Source organism: Alosa pseudoharengus, unplaced genomic scaffold (assembly GCF_046254945.1).
Source record: "Alosa pseudoharengus isolate Yale_2024_CS ecotype anadromous, Long Island Sound unplaced genomic scaffold, YU_APseudo_1.1 YU_APseudo_1.1_scf_5, whole genome shotgun sequence".
In the NCBI taxonomy this organism is placed as follows: Eukaryota; Metazoa; Chordata; class Actinopteri; order Clupeiformes; family Clupeidae; genus Alosa; species Alosa pseudoharengus.
Window position 1 is genome coordinate 4,336,227 of NW_027468837.1, and position 18,718 is coordinate 4,354,944.

The window sequence follows — 18,718 nt, forward strand, 5'->3', positions numbered from 1 at the left end:
AGAAGTAACCGGTACTCACGGTTATGGATAGAAATGTAGTGGAGTAAAGAGTACAATATTTGCCCCTCAAATGTACTTGAGTAAAGTCAAAAGTACTCCCCAAAAATGATACTTGAGTAAAGTACAGATCCCTCAAAATTGTACTCAAGTACTGTACTCAAGTAAATGTACTCCGTTACTGTCCGGCTCTGGCAGTTAGCTAACCTGCATTGAAATCCAAGCTATATCAATGTTATATAGGATGGATACTTAATGTTGGGATATTATCTCATGGCCCAAATATTACCTAGGCTATTTACAAATGACAATTATTGGTCAGTAATTTAGAGACTTGTTGTTTTAAGAATTCCAACACAGGAGATAGAAATCAGGCAGTTGAGAAGAAAGAGAAGAGAGGGAAATGATGGGTGAAGGGCCCTCCCAAGTGAGAGTCAAGATGTGACACTCACTGTGTCAGATATAGCCTACAAGCTCTGTACCCTATGACCCTGCAAATTATGCAACATTTGCTAGCTGATGAGGAGAAGCAGCTCATTCTTAATAACAGATGGGGCAGGGTCCAGTATAAATATCCTAAGCCAATTTGGGAAAAGGCTCAGATATTCAGGTGCATCTAAAAAAAGTGTGTTGGTTCAAGTTATAAACAAAACATGTTTACTGAACAAAAACTGAACAAATATAAGGTTGTTGGCAAAATGATCATGATCAGCCCTCTCTATGGTTTAATTTTTCCTTTTTTTCCTCGGAAGGAAAAGAGGATCTCGGAAGAACCCCCTAGCTTTTTGGGGTGCCCAACATTTCTAGCGCCGCCCCTGACCTCGGTATTTGAAAAATCCTGGCTACGGTGTTACCAGATATACGGTTTCTGAGATTCTGAGTTTCCATGGGTGGAGTCGGGTGGAGTTTAGCGTGAATATTTATAAACGGAGGTTGTCGTGCGCGCGCAACTAGAGAGCATTCATGAAGCGTGACTCAAATGGAACTGAAAATGTTGGTAAAGAAGCTATAAGACTACAGCAATTGTAACACGTTTTTGAATGTTGATATGGGTTATTGTGGGAAAACGTGACAATTTCGACGACCACTGGTGGTCGAGTACGATTATGCAATTTGGCGTATGTTTTGATCTTGTGTAGCCTAGACAGGCTAGCCTACAGCCTATCAAATTGTTATTACTTTCATTTAGCCCTGTTTAAATGGGCTATTTAGCACTTAAAGTTGTAATGTCAGTGGGACATCATGGTAGATTACTTTAAAGTGTCAGTACATCATCTTTTTTCTTTGTGTGTGATGTCCAATGAGTTTCGAGGTTTGGTCACGCATGCTTGCCTACACAAACATGTTAGCCTAGTTTGACAAATGTACTTGTGCTGCATTACAATGCCCAGCTACCTCTGTTGCCAAAACAGATCATGCTTTATTGGACATTCTGATATCTTGGAGTCTTGTGAAATAATAAAACTTGTTTTATACAATCATGTTGTTATTGTACCATTAGGGAAGCAGGGCATCAATATGGGCCATGCACTTACAGTATATTGGTTATGTTTATCCATAAAGGTCATAACTACATTAAGTCAATATGCTTTATTACCTTACAAACACTGTCTAGCTTTACATGGATAATACCTACTTACAGAAGTCCTTCAGATACACAAGATGAATGGGTTAATGTTATTAATGTGGGGTATGGTCATATAGAATCTGTATATTCAAAAGGTAATGGTTACAAATGCAATTAAGTAGCACTTTACAAGAACCTATGTGCTCAATGAGGATGATGGGGGGTGAATGACTACATATGGGCTGATTATAACAGGTAGTAAACTGGCCCCTCAAACCCCAAATGAGTCATGTGATGCATAAAGGACCCCTGAAGAGTTTTTACCTTAAAATAACGTTTCCAAAATCATTTTGAAAGCTCATCAACTCTTAATAGAGTTAATGGCATTTTGAGCAGGTCTTACCGCTTTGAAAGTTTACTGTTCAGGTAGGAACAGAGAAACAGACAACGGAATTATGTTGCTTTCTTATTGTAGTTTATCATATTATCAAGATGACAAGTTACTTAGTTGCCTGCTGTGATGAAAATATGTTCACCAGCACTCACCAAAACACACCACTCCACTCGTGTATTTGATGCCAGACAGGCTCATATCATGCTGTTCTATACGCATGCCTGAATTTACATTTTTGACCAAATCTGCTGTTATGTTGTATTCCCTAAGAATATTAGGCTAACTTGGCCAGACTCCCTCTTACAATGGAAAATTAAAATGGAAAAGAATAAACTGCTGTACAATAGATAGACAGGGCACCCCATTTCTGCCCTTTGAAGGCTGATTACCCAAACTTTGTTTTTGTATATCCGTATCCTTTCCTTGCACACAATACTCTGTGGGTATTTTGGTATGATAATATTGGTTTTTTTGAGTTAATACTGATGTCAAGCCAATGTTTTTTGTCTTGAAGATAAAATGTGATTGCTGCCAGGGCTGGTAGGCCTACCACTGAATGTGTAAACTGGCCTGACACTGAAGGACAGTTTATTTGTCCTGGCTGTAAATAACTAATACAATACATTGTTTTCACAACTTTTTGTGTGTTTAGTTATGTGTATGCATTTTTATAGATTATGTCTCAGAATAACATATCACATGTGCATGAGGGAAAGACAGGATGCCATTTGTTCAGAGTTAGGACATACACAGGCGTGTAACATGGGCTATTTATTGCACAGACATTTGTGTTGTAGGCTATGTTGCTACATGTCACTACAGATGCACAGAGGCTAGGCTACAATCAAAACGATAAAAAACATAATAGCCTAGTTAGGCTAGGACTACCATCAAGGCCAACTGTGTAAAAATCGCCAATATCCTTAATGGTAAGCGACCCACTGAATCTGACACAAAGTTTTGTTTGACTGGCTGCGACACAAGATAACGCCAAATTGCATCTAAACTCGAACACGACATAGTCATACTTTCCATTAATAACACATGACAACATCCAAAAACGTGTTAAAACGCCGTGGTCTTCTACTTTCTTTGACAACATTTTCAGTTCCATTTCATTCACGCTTCAGCAATGGGCGTCTAGGCACTCGCGCACGACATCCTCCGTTCATAAATATTCACGCTAAACCCCTCCCTGGAAACTCAGAATCTCAGAAACCGTATATCCGGTAACACCGGCCTTACAGAGCATGCTTTATATTTTGACGAAACACACTGTTTCTTCTAGGCTACGTATTTCTTCTATCTAGTCTCGTAGTCTGTATCCAAAATGCCTGTTTGTCCAGAGATTGGTGTTATCAGAGAATGTCTTATAGGAAGACGGGCTCTGGTATTATCGATTTGTTTGTAAATTATTACATGCAGCCAATCACAGAGCGACAGAGCCTAACCAATGAAATACATCTTTACGCATTTCTGGTTCCTGCGCGTGTGCTCCTTCGAGTCAGTTGACAGTAAGTTTTTGAGACTGCAAATATTTCCCACAAAGTTAAAACATTATTGTGTATGGTATATCTTTTAGCAGGCTGTCATCGCCGTTTGTGTAAGGGATTATGTTAACACAATATGTTAATTACGTTGATACGCTAACCGTTACTGTCTTAATCTCAGTGGATGCTAATGTTAGCAAACACAACCTCAGGCTTTTTGGGGACACTAGTCAGTCGTTTGTGAGCTATTTCAATAAGTTTGTTGTAGATCATTAGCAAAACCAGTGTAAACTACTGAATTATAGGGTACTTGTGTTTCTATAGTGTAAACGTTGCGTAATGGAAATGTCTTGTGATGCATGCAGCAGCAGGCCACATTAATTCACCGTTTGCGGGGCAACAGCATGTCCTTTTTCTTGCGTTTGACCCGATCAGAATGTTACACAATTAATTTATCAATGCATTGCCATTGCTTTAACCCCAGCGATCCTTGTTTGTTCGAAGGGCCTAGCATAACTAAGTAAACTGCGGCGTGCTGACATAATGGAGGAACCCGCGGCTTTCGAACGGCTTGTGTACAAAAATGCTTCAAATTTCCAGTATATGAAGATTTGTCTGTAAGTTTGAGCATGATAACCTTTATTTGCCATGGTCATCTCTTTCTCTCTGAAGGTTATAATTCCCCATTTTTCAGAGTTTGTGAAGTAAGCCGTAGACAATGTGTCCGTACATTAATTACCTATTTCTTTCCAACTTTTTCTTGAAGATGGTCCCTTCAAAATGCACCATGCGGTGGTTTATAACCTGATTGCCCTCAGTTATGCTGTAATTTAATGTGCAAAATGGTCTGATATTTTCGTGTATGATTAGAGAATTGAAGAATGGGAGAAGAAACATTGAGTCCGCTCAGTTCAAACAGCTTATCATCTCTGGTTTGAGACAGCTGTATGGAGAGGTAAGAGTTTGTGACTCATAAAGTGTACCTCACCCATTCTACTCGTACAAGTATATTTTCCCCTCAAATAGAATAGTACATGAGTCAACAAATGGCTCGCTGTTCTTTTCCTCTTGAGCCTTGAAAGTACTTTGTAAAGTTGTTTAAATTGTGAACCTGTATGGCAGAGCGACAGATATGACCAATATTTATTCTTTTTTTTGTTGTTACGTTTAGGTGGGGGCAGCATTCCCATTTGACCTGCTGAAGTTTGATCCAGGTACATTGACAGGCATGCTCCGTGTATATAACAGGTATAGCAACCATGGATCTATGCCGTGTCATACAAGAGTAATAAATGGGTTGATTTGCCAGTACCCCTCCTCAGCATGTCAGTATTCCACCACTTAAAATATGCCCCCCGTTTCTCCTTTCTCAAACTACATTCACAGAATGTCTGTCAGTAAAATCAAACAATCGCCTCATAACAGTTTCACCTCAACATCAAACAATGTTAGAGTGCTGATTAAATGTGTGATTGATTATTCCCTTAATTTTTTCAGCATATGTGTATTGCCTTGTTGGAGAGGTGGATCTAAACTATATTTGTTGGGTTTTATGGTTATTATGGAGTATATGGTATGATTTTGTATATATTTATACATTTTTGTTTGTTAAATTGGTTATTTTCTACAGTGGCCTTGTGAAGCTGTGGAGTGCCCTAACCCTCATTGGATCTTACCAGAATGAACTGTGTGCAGTCAGAGTCACTCAGGTAAATGAATACTCACTACATAATTTCATTAAAATCATTAAAATTAAATAAAATAATTTTAATTTTAATTTTTGCTACAAAATCTCAACAAGCGTTTGACCAGGAAAGATCCTGTAGTCTGCCAGATGGGCTTTAGATGAGCCTAAATATAAAAAGGATGCTGACATTGAGTTTTACATTGAACTTTGTTTGCTTCCCCCCCATATCTATTGTTTTTGTATATTAAACCATGTTTATACATAGCGGGGTATTCAGAAAAATGTACATTTTCCTCTTCTTAGTTTTAAAAAATAATCCGTTCACACCGACGCTTAAAACAGCTGGGGAAGAGTGTCGGGAACACCTCGAGCAAACAGGTGGCCAATCAGAGATTTCAAACAAACGAGGGAACAACACATCACATCCCCTGTCTACATGCAAACGTGAAACCGGATTCCACCGGAACCCAAATTTCCACTTTGGCTGGCTTTTTCAGAAATAATAGTTTTCAGTGAACCTCAGTTTTCGTGTAAATAAAAGGCCAAACCGCATGAAAATATATGCGTTTTTCCTACATATAAAAGTGGTCTTAGGCAGACCTTATCCTTTACATATAGGACTAGTGGAGAAACTTGAAAACTTACCTAAACAAACACTTATGAACTCCCTATAATAAATAGTCTTTGTTTTCAGATAACATAATTATTTATGAAAAACTTCAATAGTTGCATCTAAATGAACATCTCTCTCTCTCTCTCGCTCTCATACAACATGCATTTCACATTCCTGAATTTGCATAAAGACATAAAAGCATAAATATAAAAGCATAATAGAAAAGCATGTTTGGCGAGGTCTCTGGCCATGGTCCTGAAGGGCTTCGCGGAATCGTGCCGGAGTCGACTGCGAAGGCAGGAGTCGGGCAGGATTCCGCCATACACCCCCTTATTCTTTAACTATGGAAGACGGGAGGCGTAAGGGGAGGTGGTGGGTTGCGAGCGGAGTAACACCGATGCTGCAACTTCGGCAGGTAGACTGCGAATAAATAACCTGACTGATTGAAGAAGGAGGCGTGGCAAATTCCGTCACGCTCCTCCCGAACTTCCGTTTGTAAAACGCCATTTCACTAGTTCACATTCCTGAATTTGCATAAAGACATAAAAGCATAAATCTAAAAGCATAATAGAAAAGCATGTTTGGCGAGGTCTCTGGCCATGGTCCTGAAGGGCTACGGGGAATCGTGCCGGAGTCGACTGCGCAGGCAGGAGTCGGGCAGGATTCCGCCATACACCCCAAAAATTGCATTTGAAGATGAAGGACCCTATGGCAAGAACCACGCTGAGCAAATTCAATGGTAGTGCGCGAGGTGCGCTTTCCTCAGATCAGAGATTTGATCTGATATATGAGTGATAGGCATCGGAGGACCACCGGCCGAGAGTTTTGAGAGCTTGATTGGACAGACCGTTATTTGCCGCAGTGGTGGCTGCACCAATCCTAAAAGAATAAGTTGAGTAACGGTCTGCTGGGATTCCGACTTGCGTTAGAACAGCTTTGAGCTGCATTTGAAACCAGAAGCAAGTAACGGAGCGTCCGTCATCTGTAGCAAATGGGGGATCTAATGGGGATGCGATAGAGGAACGACTTGAATTAAGACAGCCAGGGGCGCCTGTCGTCTATGGCAGATGGAGATCTAATGATGATGCAAATGCCAATCTATGAGTTTGACATTCAAAACAGCAAACTTGTTTGGCAAGATCCCTAACCAGTGAGTGATTCATAAAGTTAACATTCCAAATTACAATCTACAATTCTGCTGTTTGGCAAGATCCCTAGCCAGGGTCATGGAGTGCTTTGCAGGGATCTTGCAGGAGTGTACTGCGCTGGCAGGAATCAAGCAGGATCCATGTCATGTGATCACCCCAAAAAATGCAACCCAATTGAAAAGACCCTGGCAAGGACCATGTAGGCTATAGATAAGGTGATATGAAAGGTATCTAAGGGGCCTAGAGTATTTGAGCAAGTGCTCGGGTAGACCGTTATTTGCCTGAATGAAACCTAAACGGTCTGCGCCAATACCAATATGCGTTGGTAGATATCCGAGTTGCCCTTAAAACCAATGAGGGTTACATGTGCAAAAATGTCAAATATATGCTATAAGGGGAACATTACATAGCGTACACATGGTCTGAATATAAGGATAGTTACTGAAAGGTGATAAATGGGTGTTACAGGTTTCTACTTTGCTGTATTAAGTTTGTAGAGAACACTGAGCTACCTAGCATTATGGTAGCCGATCTAGAGAATAAATATGAACCTGTAGCAAACACTTTAATAGAGGCAGTTTGCATTCAAGAGCATGAGAAGAAATTTAGAGAATGAGAGCAAGCGGCTAGGCTGGAGTAGGTTAGGCATAGACATGAAGATTAGTACAAGTGAAGAGCCTGAAGAGCCATCTTGAAGCTAAAACTGATTAATGGATATTAAGAAACCCATGCTTGGCAGAGTCTATGGCTCAGCCAAATTGCTCTGGGGGGATCGTGCAGGAGTCACTGTGCAGGCAGGAGTCAGCAGGATCCGTGTACAGCCCAAAGATGAGGGCAACTAAGGCACCTTAAAAAATGAAGCAAAAGGGTTTGTAAAGAGCAAAACATGAAGAGCGGAAAGAGAAGATTGACCTGGGTGTGATCTGGAAAACATTGTTAGAAGGATGCGGTGACCAGTGTTTCCCACAGAATTGAATTCCAATTGTGGTGGTTGGTTTGCAGAATTAACTTGAATGGAACAGATTATCAAATTAGCACAGCGTGGTTATGATGCTAACCAGATTTAAGCACAATTTAATACAACCTGGAAAATCATTGTGTGGTGGTCAATGTTGATATTGTGGAAGGCCGCTACAAATAAGTCAATGTATGGGAAACACTGGGTGACCCCATGGGTGGTGGCACCAATCCAGGGAAAGAGGGGTGAGGGAGAACCAGGGACGCGGTCCCTGGCTGGGGAAGAGACACGCGGTTCACGCCGGTGGGAGATGATGGGGAAAGGGAAAAGGTAGCGACGCGGTCGCTACAGGGGAGGGGGAGGAGGTTGCACAGCACCCTGGGTCTGCAAAGAGAAGAGGCTTGATTAGCTGGAAGAGAAGAGAGACCGCAGTAGTGGAAGGCAAGGTACAGTAGAGGGCTGCACGCGGGCACCCATAACTTGCTGGGTTGACAAAGCATGTTGCATGGACAAAGGGAGAGATGCCGGAGGAACTGAGCTCCACACTACGGCGCAGGTGCTTGGCTGATTGGCTAGCAGGAGGGAAAGAGAAAAGGATTGAGCTCAACACTCTGACTGAGGACAAGTTTCAGGAGAAATCGGGAAAGTGTTGGCCTTGATTTGAAATTGTTTAAGAATGTATGTTTCATTTTAGCCAACACCTATCAGCAATTCAAAATGAGCAAATTACATTTAGCCACAAAGTACAATGGAGACGATAGTAGTCTAGTAGTTGTAGGCTGTTGCTTACAACATGCTTTGATACAGGCCTAACACCCCAGGATAGTGCATATAATTACATAGAGTTGTGATAATTGAGTTTGAGTAATCCAGGGATAGCAATAGCGCCAATTTAGCAATATGAGGTGCTATGGAAACCAGGAAGTAATTAAAATACTGTAGCTAACAGCAGAGAAGTGGTGAGCAGCACATTATTAGAGAGGATTCCAAGGAACAGCAGAGCTGTTGTAGGTGCTTCCATGGTCAGCTAGGAGTGTAACAGAGCAAAGCTACACACTGGTGTACCTGTGCTCCCATGGTCAGCTAGGGAAGGCTTTAATATGCTGGCACTCTCAACACAGAGGAAGGCGAAAAACTCCCAAACACTTTAAAGGAGAAAAAATTCGTTCCTTGCCCTCTTAGCAATGAGCGACAGAACAACAGCTCCTGTGTATCAGATGCCTTACGGCCAAAGCCGGCATTGAGGTGGGGGTAGAGCGGCAAAACTGACCTCAACTCCGCATCTCACACACACTGGGACTCCATATTTGCGCATGTCTGGATCAGAATGATACCAGATTGTTGCGGCACAGAATCTGGCCGAATGACAGTTCAGCTTGGTGTTCATTAAAGGTTAGCATCATGAACACCGCAGCGCAATGCGTTCAATACTAATGCATATTAAACTGTTCTTATCACAAATCAAATGCCGAGATAAGACTCTTTAAACAGGCAAAGTGGTAGCAGTCAGCAACATGTAGATGCGTTAGCTGTAGAACACAGCTGAGTTGGTTAGCTGTTTGTTATGTAGGTCTACTACTTATCTTTAATGAGATAGAAACTCGTCACAGCAATTGAGACTTTAAAGTTATTATTGAAATCATGTAGCAGGTAATAGCGTACAAGCTAAGCTAGAACCCACTGCATAGCCCACGGTGACACACACACTGACTAGCAGGAGTAGGCTAGTCAGTAGCTGCTAGCCTACTAAAATCAAACGGTAGGCTAGGTAATTTTAGCTAACGTTATACAATTACCCTTGGCAAACGGCTGCAGTTTGTAGCCTAGTACCAACTTCATGTGTAGGCTAACCATTAGCCATCTGCAATGAGGGAAGCTAGTTGCTTGCTAAAACAAGTGGCAAGAGATGTAACGTGTTAGAAGTTACAAGCTGGGACCCACGCAAATCACGGAATACAGGCACATTGGCTACTGAAGCAAATTTGAGTGACAAACAACATGTTGGTTAACACAATTCCAAGCAAACTTTACCAAAGAACCACGAAGGACTGGAAGCCTGATTTATCAGAAATGTCACGTCTATATAACATGGCCGCTTGCAATGTTCAAGTGTGATTCACGGGATGTTTAGCCTACACTGACTTCAGTTCACCCTATGCCTCTAGACAAGCAGTAGCCTAGTGGCTACTCCGTGAGCCTGTAACTATTAACACAGCCAATGTAACCGAAAAGTTGTTAGCTAAAAACGAGTAAGGCAAATAGCAAAACAAGTGCCTTCATCTAGTAGGCTATACATGTTTGTGACGTGTATCTCAACATTCAGCAGGAACGAGTGGGCTTTACAAACAGCTCTAATACAAAGCAACAAGATAAGAACTACCTCCCTGCTAGTTTCCCACGCAACCTAGACCATGAAAGTCTGTAACAGATAATGGGCAGCAAGTTCTGCTTGAGACAAGCGAGGAAACCGGTAGTCACTGCGAGCGGAGTAACACCGATGCTGCAACTTCGGCAGGTAGACTGCGAATAAATAACCTGACTGATTGAAGAAGGAGGCGTGGCAAATTCCGTCACGCTCCTCCCGAACTTCCGTTTGTAAAACGCCATACAATGTTGCTCCATTGAAGTGTTGCTCCATTGTAGAAGAGCCAAAACCCAAGTATGAGATGTAATAATGCATTATTCTAAGCTGCTCTAGTTAGCTTGCCTATAACAGGCAAGCAATTTATGTGGCCCACTACAGACACATTTTGGTCCACATAAGACCACAGTGGACCCAGATTTTTTTTTCTTGAAAAATGATCTTTCAGCATCTTTAGTATTATGGGCACAGAGCATCTGGTCCTGAAAGTGAGGTGTGTGAAAATGATGAATTTCCATTTCTAAATTAATGTATTTGTCAGATGTCAGATTTGCGTACTGTTATTGGGGCAGCCATGGCCTACTGGTTAGTGCTTCGAACTTGTAACCGGAGGGTTGCCGGTTCGAACCCTGGCTCAAGTGCAAGGCACCTAACCCACACTGCTTTCCACACTGCTCCCCGAGCGCCGCTGTTGTTGCAGGCAGCTCACTGCGCCGGGATCAGTGTGTGCTTCACCTCACTGTGTGTTCACTGTGTGCAGTGTGTTTCACTAATTCACGGATTGGGATAAATGCAGAGACCAAATTTCCCTCACGGGATCAAAAGAGTGTATATATATATATACTTATACTATTTGAGCATAGTCATTGTGTTAAGCCTAGCCTTGGACTAAAAGAGAATTTAAATTGAGATCCCCATGGAGAAAAGTTTTTAGTCTTGGACTAGGCACACTTTTGTCAAGTGTGAAATGGAGTACAAATAGGCCTACTTAACGTTACTGACTTTTTTTCCCCCAGGTCTCTCCTTTTCTTTTAGCATTGTCTGGAAATAGCCGTGAACTGGGACTTCACTAAGCTTCACCTACAGTACAAGTGGAAAAACTGCTCTTGACCTAGCACCAAGAAAAGAGTTGAACATGAACATTTTAAGGAGAACCGTTTTCATGAAACCCATATACCACACAATTAATTTGGCTTGGTGTGGCAAGTTGAAGCCTCCGTTGACACAGACTTGCAATCAACGACTGCTATATGTCGGGGAAAGAGCTTCTCTTGCCAAAGCTTTTAGTGCAAGAGATGTTGCTCTTTTTGCTGAACTAACTGGTGATACAAACCCCCTTCACCTCGATCCAGACTATGCTAAGACCACCACTTTTGAAACTCCTATTGTTCATGGTGTTCTTATTAATGGGCTGATTTCAGCGGTTCTAGGGACAAAAATGCCAGGAAAAGGCTGCATATTCCTCTACCAGGAAATTCGCTTCCCAGCACCCCTTTACATCGGAGAGGAAGTGGTGGCTGAGGCAGAGGTGAAAAAAATAAAAATGTCATTTGCTTTTATTTCTGTTTCATGCTCTGTTAAAGATAAGGTAGTTATGGAAGGTGAGGTTATGGTTATGATGCCAGAACATGCAGATAGGTCTTAAAGAGAAAAAGAACCTTCCAATCATGTTTTTGTTGTTGCTGTGGTGTCAAATGTATCGTTTTGACCTAACAATAAATGGAACATTAAATTAGATTGATTTCGTCTGCAGTATCTTTGATCTATTGGGTGGATTCCAACTGTAAGCCTAAATGTGTCAATCAGATTTTTCCAGGAAGTAGGCCTATCGACTAGTTTGCTCACAGATGTTCTTGAGTTTCATTCAGGACTGGTGAGAGGGAATCAAATAGTGTTTGCGCCTGCGCTAGCCTATTATGTTCTGTGCTGCATACATAAATTAGGTATATTTAAATGTAAATATCTAATAGTAACATTTATTGAATGTAAACCTCATTTCCGCCTTTTACTTGTCTGATGTGCGCTGTTGTAGCCTACACGAAAACGTAATGCGTCGCTCTATCCGGGTTAGGGCGGGTTTAGACGATCTGTAATCGTCAGTGAAGTAGCACTCTGGCGGAGACATCCTGACTCAGTGCCGGCCCCCCTATCATAATGGTGGGAACTGCGTACAGGGTTTGCTGAATTGACAACTCAATTTCCCAGTCTCAACGTGAGAGCAATTAATTGAACGCCAGTATGGCGTTCATGGAGAAACCATCACCTGGGGAGGTATTGCTGGACGACACCGTTACATTGACTGCAGTTATCGAAGCAAGTCAGAATCTGAACTCTCATACGGTAAGTGGTAGGTCGATACGGACCTGATACATGATGATCACGGGATTTCACGCCGATGACTAAACGAGGCCGCCTTGAGAGATCGAACAGCCGGATTGTTCGGACAGTTGTTTACATTTCGCTAACGTCTCACATTATTAATACCACTTACATAGGCTAGAACCAGCATGAATGAAGTCCAGTCTAGCTATTAGCCAGGAATCAAGCTAGCTATTGGCTCACAGTAGTAACATTAGTGCTCTAGCGTTAGCTATCGCTAAGTTCACTAACATGGTGACAGCCAGTATACAGTTAGCATGAAAGCTAATCAACAACTGAGCAGCAGCTGGTTTGTTGTTGACTGATGACCTGGAACATGGCAATAACACTACAACTGTTCTATCGTTATCGGCGTTCATCAGCAATGTGATGTGAACTGGATTTTGCCTAACGTTAATTCTGACTGTCCGCTGATGGTTACTTTCGAGTAACGTTAAACCGCGCGTCGACAATTAACGCTATGTTAACGTTAACTGTCCAGTCGAGAAAATATTTTAGTTATATGTAACAACACAGTTTAACGTTACAATTGCACTTAAATGCTCAGCGTTATGCGCCAAAGTAAAGTGACATTAAAGCCACAGCTAACGTTAAGTTGCTAGCACAACCATGTCGTGTTTTATGAAAACATCATTCGAGCGTATCCCAACCTAGCTTCTCCATTCAAGATCCTGGGCAAGCTCAGTGATAAATGTCCTACAAATAATTCTGCAGTGTCGTTTAAAACCATTGAGTCAATTTAGCCAGTGTTAATCTGGTTTGCTTACTTTGTTGTCGATCGTGTTAACTACTAGAATGTGAGGTTGTTACCTCAGTCACAAGAAGGTGAGGTGGGTGCTGATGGAAATAGTGATGCATAACGATAAGAAAACCAACAAACGTTTTTTCCTGTAAATTCTGTAACAGGGCAATTCCATGCAAAGGTCATCCTTACCATGGAAAAAAAAAGTTGTGCATACGCAAATAGAACTGTTGTTAAAATCTTCATTTAGGTCTATATTTTATTGTTTGTAACTGATCTGATTGAATTTGATGGAGAATGACACTCTTTTTACATCATAAATATGGTGTGCAACCATACAGAAACAACATATTTCACATGGTAATATTATACATATTTCAAAAGTGGATAAATGGACCCAATGTTCAAACAAATTGTGTCATTTGACAAATTCCAGATTGACAAGGGAATGGTAGAGTAATGTCTATGCTCAGCTTGCCTTTAAGAGCACAACTCCTTACATTTGTAAGGCTTTTGTTTTTAAGTCAGCAAGTTCCATGGCCATGTCACATCCATAACGTTTTATAGGAAAAGTTTATGCTACACATACAGTGTTGATGCGACAATGTCCATAGTGTCTGTGCAAAGCTGATTTATATCAATGTAAAGTGTGATGACCAAATTGTGCCCCTTTCTTACTTTTAAAACCTTTAATGGTGCGTTATGGATGTGACGTTATGGATGTTACATAATGTGAATTTACAAGACTGGGGACTTTATTATACCTCAAAGCCGATAAAACGTCTGTTCTGGTGGCATGTCAGTTTCAACGCATTTCAACTTAGTGTTTACAATTGTCATTTCAAAGATTATTAGGTTGATCAAAACCACAGGGAGGCCTTGCCTAACCATTAGCAAAACAAACATAATAAAAAATACCTCCAGTGATTAGCCTAGCCATAGCCTATTTTCAAGTGGCCTAATAACGAAAATCTGAGCGATTATCTTCCTGTAACTGTCATACTAATGTTGTACAGTAACTGGATTATCGTGTTAGCTGGTGAAGATGGCTGACTTTGCAGCTGGAGTTAACATAGCAACCTCCTTCTGTTGCAGATCTGTTCAGCCTGCCGTTCACGTCTGCTTACCACAGTTTAATTTTCAATGTGACGCGATATGACAGCATTTGAAGTGTCAGGTCCTCTGTAGCTAATACCCACAGAGTAACATAAGTAAGGGCAGCAATAAACTAGATGTACCACATAACGCTTGTCAATTTGTCTCCATCTCTTACTCCTGCAACTCATGTGCATGTAAATGTGTGCATATATGAGTTAGCTTTTGTGCTTTTAGAGTGTGTGTGTCTGTGTGTGTGCATGTGCGTATGCGTGCCTGTGTTTGTGTGTTTATGTGTGTGTGTGTGAGCATGTGTGTTTGCATGCCCACATGCGTATGTGTGCCTGTGTGTGTGTTTATGTATCTGCATTCATGTGGGTGGGTGTTTGTGCATGTGTGTGTGTGTGTGTGTGTGTGCTTGCCTGTATGTATGTGTTTATGTGTGTGTGTGTGCTTGCCTGTCTGTATGTGTGCGACTGTGCGTGCGTGTGTGTGTGTGTGCGCATCCAGGAGCGCCTGCAGGAATTAATGCTATGGTACGCACACCCATACTGTCCATAGTTGGGAAGGTATGGTGGGCCAATTTGGTGTGAAAACACACACACACACGGGACATTTTCTCTTGTTGTTGAGTAGCCTGATGGTACGCACAGTGCGTACGGACGTACACCTGCAGGCGCAGGCACCTGTGCGCATCTGCGTATGTGTGCATGTACTTTATGTGTGCAAATCACAAATGAGTGGGTATGGGTTAGGTTGATGTGGGCTCTTGAGACTAACATACCATAAATATTTTGTCATCTTGGGTGCAACGGTTCAGGTAGGGCTAGTTATTTAGGGGAGTGGCCACCAAGTTTCATGTTCCCTGGTGTTTCAGTAACCCGGGAATCACTGACCAAAATTGAAGAAAAAAGCAATACTTTTTCATGATAGTTTTTCATGATTACTATTTCAATTGTTTCATATCAAAATTATCAAAATTCACTACTTAATTATGTGTTTTATGTAGTTTGTCGAGGACTGGTTCAGACACGTCACATCCATAACGTGAAACCGTCACATCCATAACGCCAATTTTTCCTACATAATGCATTACGAAAATGACGCATAGTTTCAAAAACACACTTTTTGTGTTCATTCAAGTCTCCTTCATGCTACATATATCATAGTTTCGGCAGTTTACTTCAAAATTCACAGAGTTTGTAGAAAACCTGTAATCTCTCACAAAAGTGTGTCCATTTCATGTCACATCCATAACACTGATAAAATGCCTTGTACTCTTAGGATGAAATTGATTATATGAAATTTGAGGATTTCTCAGTATTCAGAGGACAGAGGTTGCATTAAAAGTTATGCAAATTAATTCACTGATACTAATTTTGCCCCCACTCTAAGGCATTTTGTTTACCAATATGAGTCCAATTGTCACATCCATAACGCTGGAACTGCCCAACAGTTAGTTCTAGGCCTCATCAGATATTCCCACTCTTGCTCATTTCAGTTTGTGCTATTTAAATCGAGGACATTCGTAAATTGAAATAGTCATGTTTCAGTTAATATAATGGTTGGGTGAAGACTAATTTCTTCTTTAACTTACCTCGGGTTCATTAAATCAGGTGTCCCCTAACGAAAAAGAACAATAGGAAATAGTACTGTTTTGGGACCTATGAAGTAGACTAGGCTAGGCAAAGAGTATAGAATTAACTATCCAGGGCAAGGTTAAGGGTATTACAGAATATCTTAGAAGTATTAGACACTTATATAGAAAAATCTTATAGTATTACTATAGTTCTTTCTTCGTAGGGTATGTTAAGTTTTATGCCAAATGAACATGGAAAAGGTCTGCTAACTACAACTAATTCAGACAAAGATGCTTCACAGCTTCACTATCACTTCACTTGCACAGCTGCATGCATTATTTTTTTCTTGACCAGTATCATTTCAGCATCATCAATTCAGATAACAGATGTCAGCTTGTTTTTGTTCCCCTTTTGTTTGAGTAGATGTACAGTATCTTGTCATGTATATTGTGGTTGTGGAACTTACAGTACTAGGTAGGCCTCTGCTTCAGAGGACAGAATATTAATCTAGAGCAACCTTCAACTGCAACTTCCCAAAGCTGGGTGACAGCCATTTGCATGCCATCACAGAAACACATAGGTCTAAGCTTCCGCGTACTTAATGCTTTGAAAGTGAAATAATTGTAATTTTGTTTTATTGATCAATTACTTTTTTCTTTCAACTAGGAATACATCATTCGTGTGCAGAGAGGTGTCACAACAGAAAACAGTTGGCAGGTAGGTCAGTTTTAAACAGGTCTTACAAGACGTACATGTGCTCCTTGCTTCAAAGGTTTTTTTTTTTCTTCTGATTTATCTAACTTTTAATATTATATTCAGGTCATTAGGAGATACAGTGACTTCGATATGTTGAATAACAGCCTATTGGTAAGTTCTATAATCAAAGTATTCTTTGAAGACACATTCTCATTCTGTACCATTACCTTTGTTAACATGTGCTACATACTTGATAAAAGTGCTAGTCTGTCATATTTCATAAAAAAAGACAAAAAGAGGATGTTGCTTGCATGGCTTTTTGCTGACATTTTACTGACCAATTTCCTGAAGACCATATTCCTTAGCATAGCCTTCCATAGGCAACCAATTGACTATAATCGTCTGTCTTAAAGATTTCTGGCCTCAGCCTACCTCTTCCCCCAAAGAAGCTCATTGGGAATATGGATAGAGAGTTCATAGCTGAACGTCAGAAAGGACTGCAGACCTATCTGAACTTCATCACACAGCACCACATCCTATCCAGTTGTGAGCTGGTTAAAAAGTTCCTTGACACTAATAATTACTCCACAAACTACACTGGTAAGGGACAAGATGACCTTAGATAAAGGGATATTCCAGAAAACAGGTTTTGTTTGAAGTCTGAGGTTGTTAACCCTGAGATGAGGGAAATTCTGGGCTTTCCATTCCAATGTGAGTCAAACTCAGAATTAGTTACCACAACTGACACTGTGAAGCTTTTTTTATCCATTGTCCACCATTTCCTGTTGTTAAATCAGGTCAGTTTTTTAAATTGAAATGAAAATATTATCAGTAGCTTAATGTCACCACTTATCACTTGTAGGCTAATATTAAATGTGTGTGATGTAAGGGATAAAGGTCTCTGAGGTGTCCTGTCACCTACAGAATTACTGGACATGGAGGAGGCAAAGAAAGTTTGGTTACACTTTACTTGACAGTGTCGACATAAGAGTGACATGACACTGTCATGAACGTATCATGAACAAGTCATAAACGTTTATGACATAACGCTTCTGTTATTAAGTGACATTCGGTTTTTGTCATAACAAGTTAGGGTTAGAGTTATGGTTAGGGTTGGGGTTAGAATTAGGGTTAGAGGTTAGGGTTAGGTTTCATGTGTCATGACAGTGTCATGTGTTCATGACAGTGTCATGTCACTCTTACTGTATGTCGATACTGTCAAGTAAAGTGTTACCGAAAGTTTCCTCCACCAAGTCCATTATCCACTATATATATATATATATATATATATCACGCCATCCGTCATCTGGCTTATCCCGCAGTTGCCACTATGTACTGCATATAGGCAATAGTCATGCCTTTATAGCACGCAAAGGAAACAAGTAGTTCAGTTTAAAAAGAAACCGACAGTTTGTTGTACTACTGTCTTTGGTCCTGATAGTGATAATGGTGGGTAGTTAAGTTACATGTAACTATGCTTCCTAGTTCAACTATCATTTACTATGGTTGTTATAATTACCATTAAAAAGAGAATTGATATAGAACAGACAAGCACATACTAGTATTAGAACTTTCAGATGGGAAAGTATGAAGTGAGGTCAGGTTGCCAGTGGCGCCCGTTGCCATGGTGGCAAACTCAGCTAACTCAGGTCAGCTGTTTTTGAACCGAAAGATTACATTTTTACCATATCAGGGTAGATCAACTAGAGTTCGGGGTTAGTCTCAGACTTTGTCAAACCTGTTCTCTGAAACACTACCCCAGTGCAGATGCACTGTTTTTGTACATGTACTGTTTCTATTATGTTTGTATTTTGAAATGACCCAATTTTTCTTTATCCTCAGAAATAGCCTTACAGCAAGTATCCATGTTCTTCAGGTCAGATCCGAAGTGGGAGGTTGTGGAGCCTCTAAAGGACATTGGTAAGTCATTTTGAAGGATCCTGCTCTGACCATGAGTCATCCTGGAAAACCTGAAAAACAGTTGAATTAAATGTAACTGTTTTAGCAGTT

General features: G+C 40.8%; 3 protein-coding genes across 8 annotated transcripts in view; all 3 read left to right on the plus strand.

Annotated features, from left to right (window-relative positions):
- Nucleotides 1-3,382: 3,382 nt before the first annotated feature.
- On the plus strand, nt 3,383-11,370 carry rpp14 (ribonuclease P/MRP 14 subunit). Of its 3 annotated transcripts, none has more exons than XM_076268087.1 (6): nt 3,383-3,472; nt 3,953-4,065; nt 4,319-4,403; nt 4,620-4,696; nt 5,079-5,157; nt 11,233-11,370. In XM_076268087.1, exons 2-6 carry the CDS (start codon nt 3,992-3,994, stop codon nt 11,287-11,289), a joined length of 372 nt encoding a protein of 123 aa, XP_076124202.1. In that variant the 5' UTR covers nt 3,383-3,472; nt 3,953-3,991; the 3' UTR covers nt 11,290-11,370. The 3 variants fall into 3 exon arrangements, with proteins under 3 accessions (XP_076124202.1, XP_076124203.1, XP_076124204.1); XM_076268089.1 differs by lacking the exon at nt 3,383-3,472 and adding an exon at nt 3,543-3,561; XM_076268088.1 differs by lacking the exon at nt 3,383-3,472 and having other exon boundaries at nt 3,479-4,065.
- Nucleotides 11,352-11,953, plus strand: LOC143104133 (hydroxyacyl-thioester dehydratase type 2, mitochondrial-like). Its single transcript, XM_076268086.1, has one exon. It carries the CDS (start codon nt 11,352-11,354, stop codon nt 11,859-11,861), a length of 510 nt encoding a protein of 169 aa, XP_076124201.1. The 3' UTR covers nt 11,862-11,953.
- A 163-nt stretch (nt 11,954-12,116) lies between these two features.
- pxk (PX domain containing serine/threonine kinase) overlaps nt 12,117-18,718 on the plus strand; it is a 46,318-nt gene continuing 39,716 nt past the window's right edge. For 3 of the 4 annotated variants that reach the window (XM_076268193.1, XM_076268194.1, XM_076268196.1), the window contains exons 1-5: nt 12,118-12,556; nt 16,679-16,729; nt 16,832-16,879; nt 17,122-17,308; nt 18,551-18,628. In XM_076268193.1, the coding sequence (XP_076124308.1) occupies nt 12,455-12,556; nt 16,679-16,729; nt 16,832-16,879; nt 17,122-17,308; nt 18,551-18,628 (466 nt within the window). In that variant the 5' untranslated portion in view covers nt 12,118-12,454. Of the gene's footprint in view, nt 12,557-16,678; nt 16,730-16,831; nt 16,880-17,121; nt 17,309-18,550; nt 18,629-18,718 lie in introns of all 4 variants that reach the window. The other variant, XM_076268195.1, reaches the window with a different exon arrangement.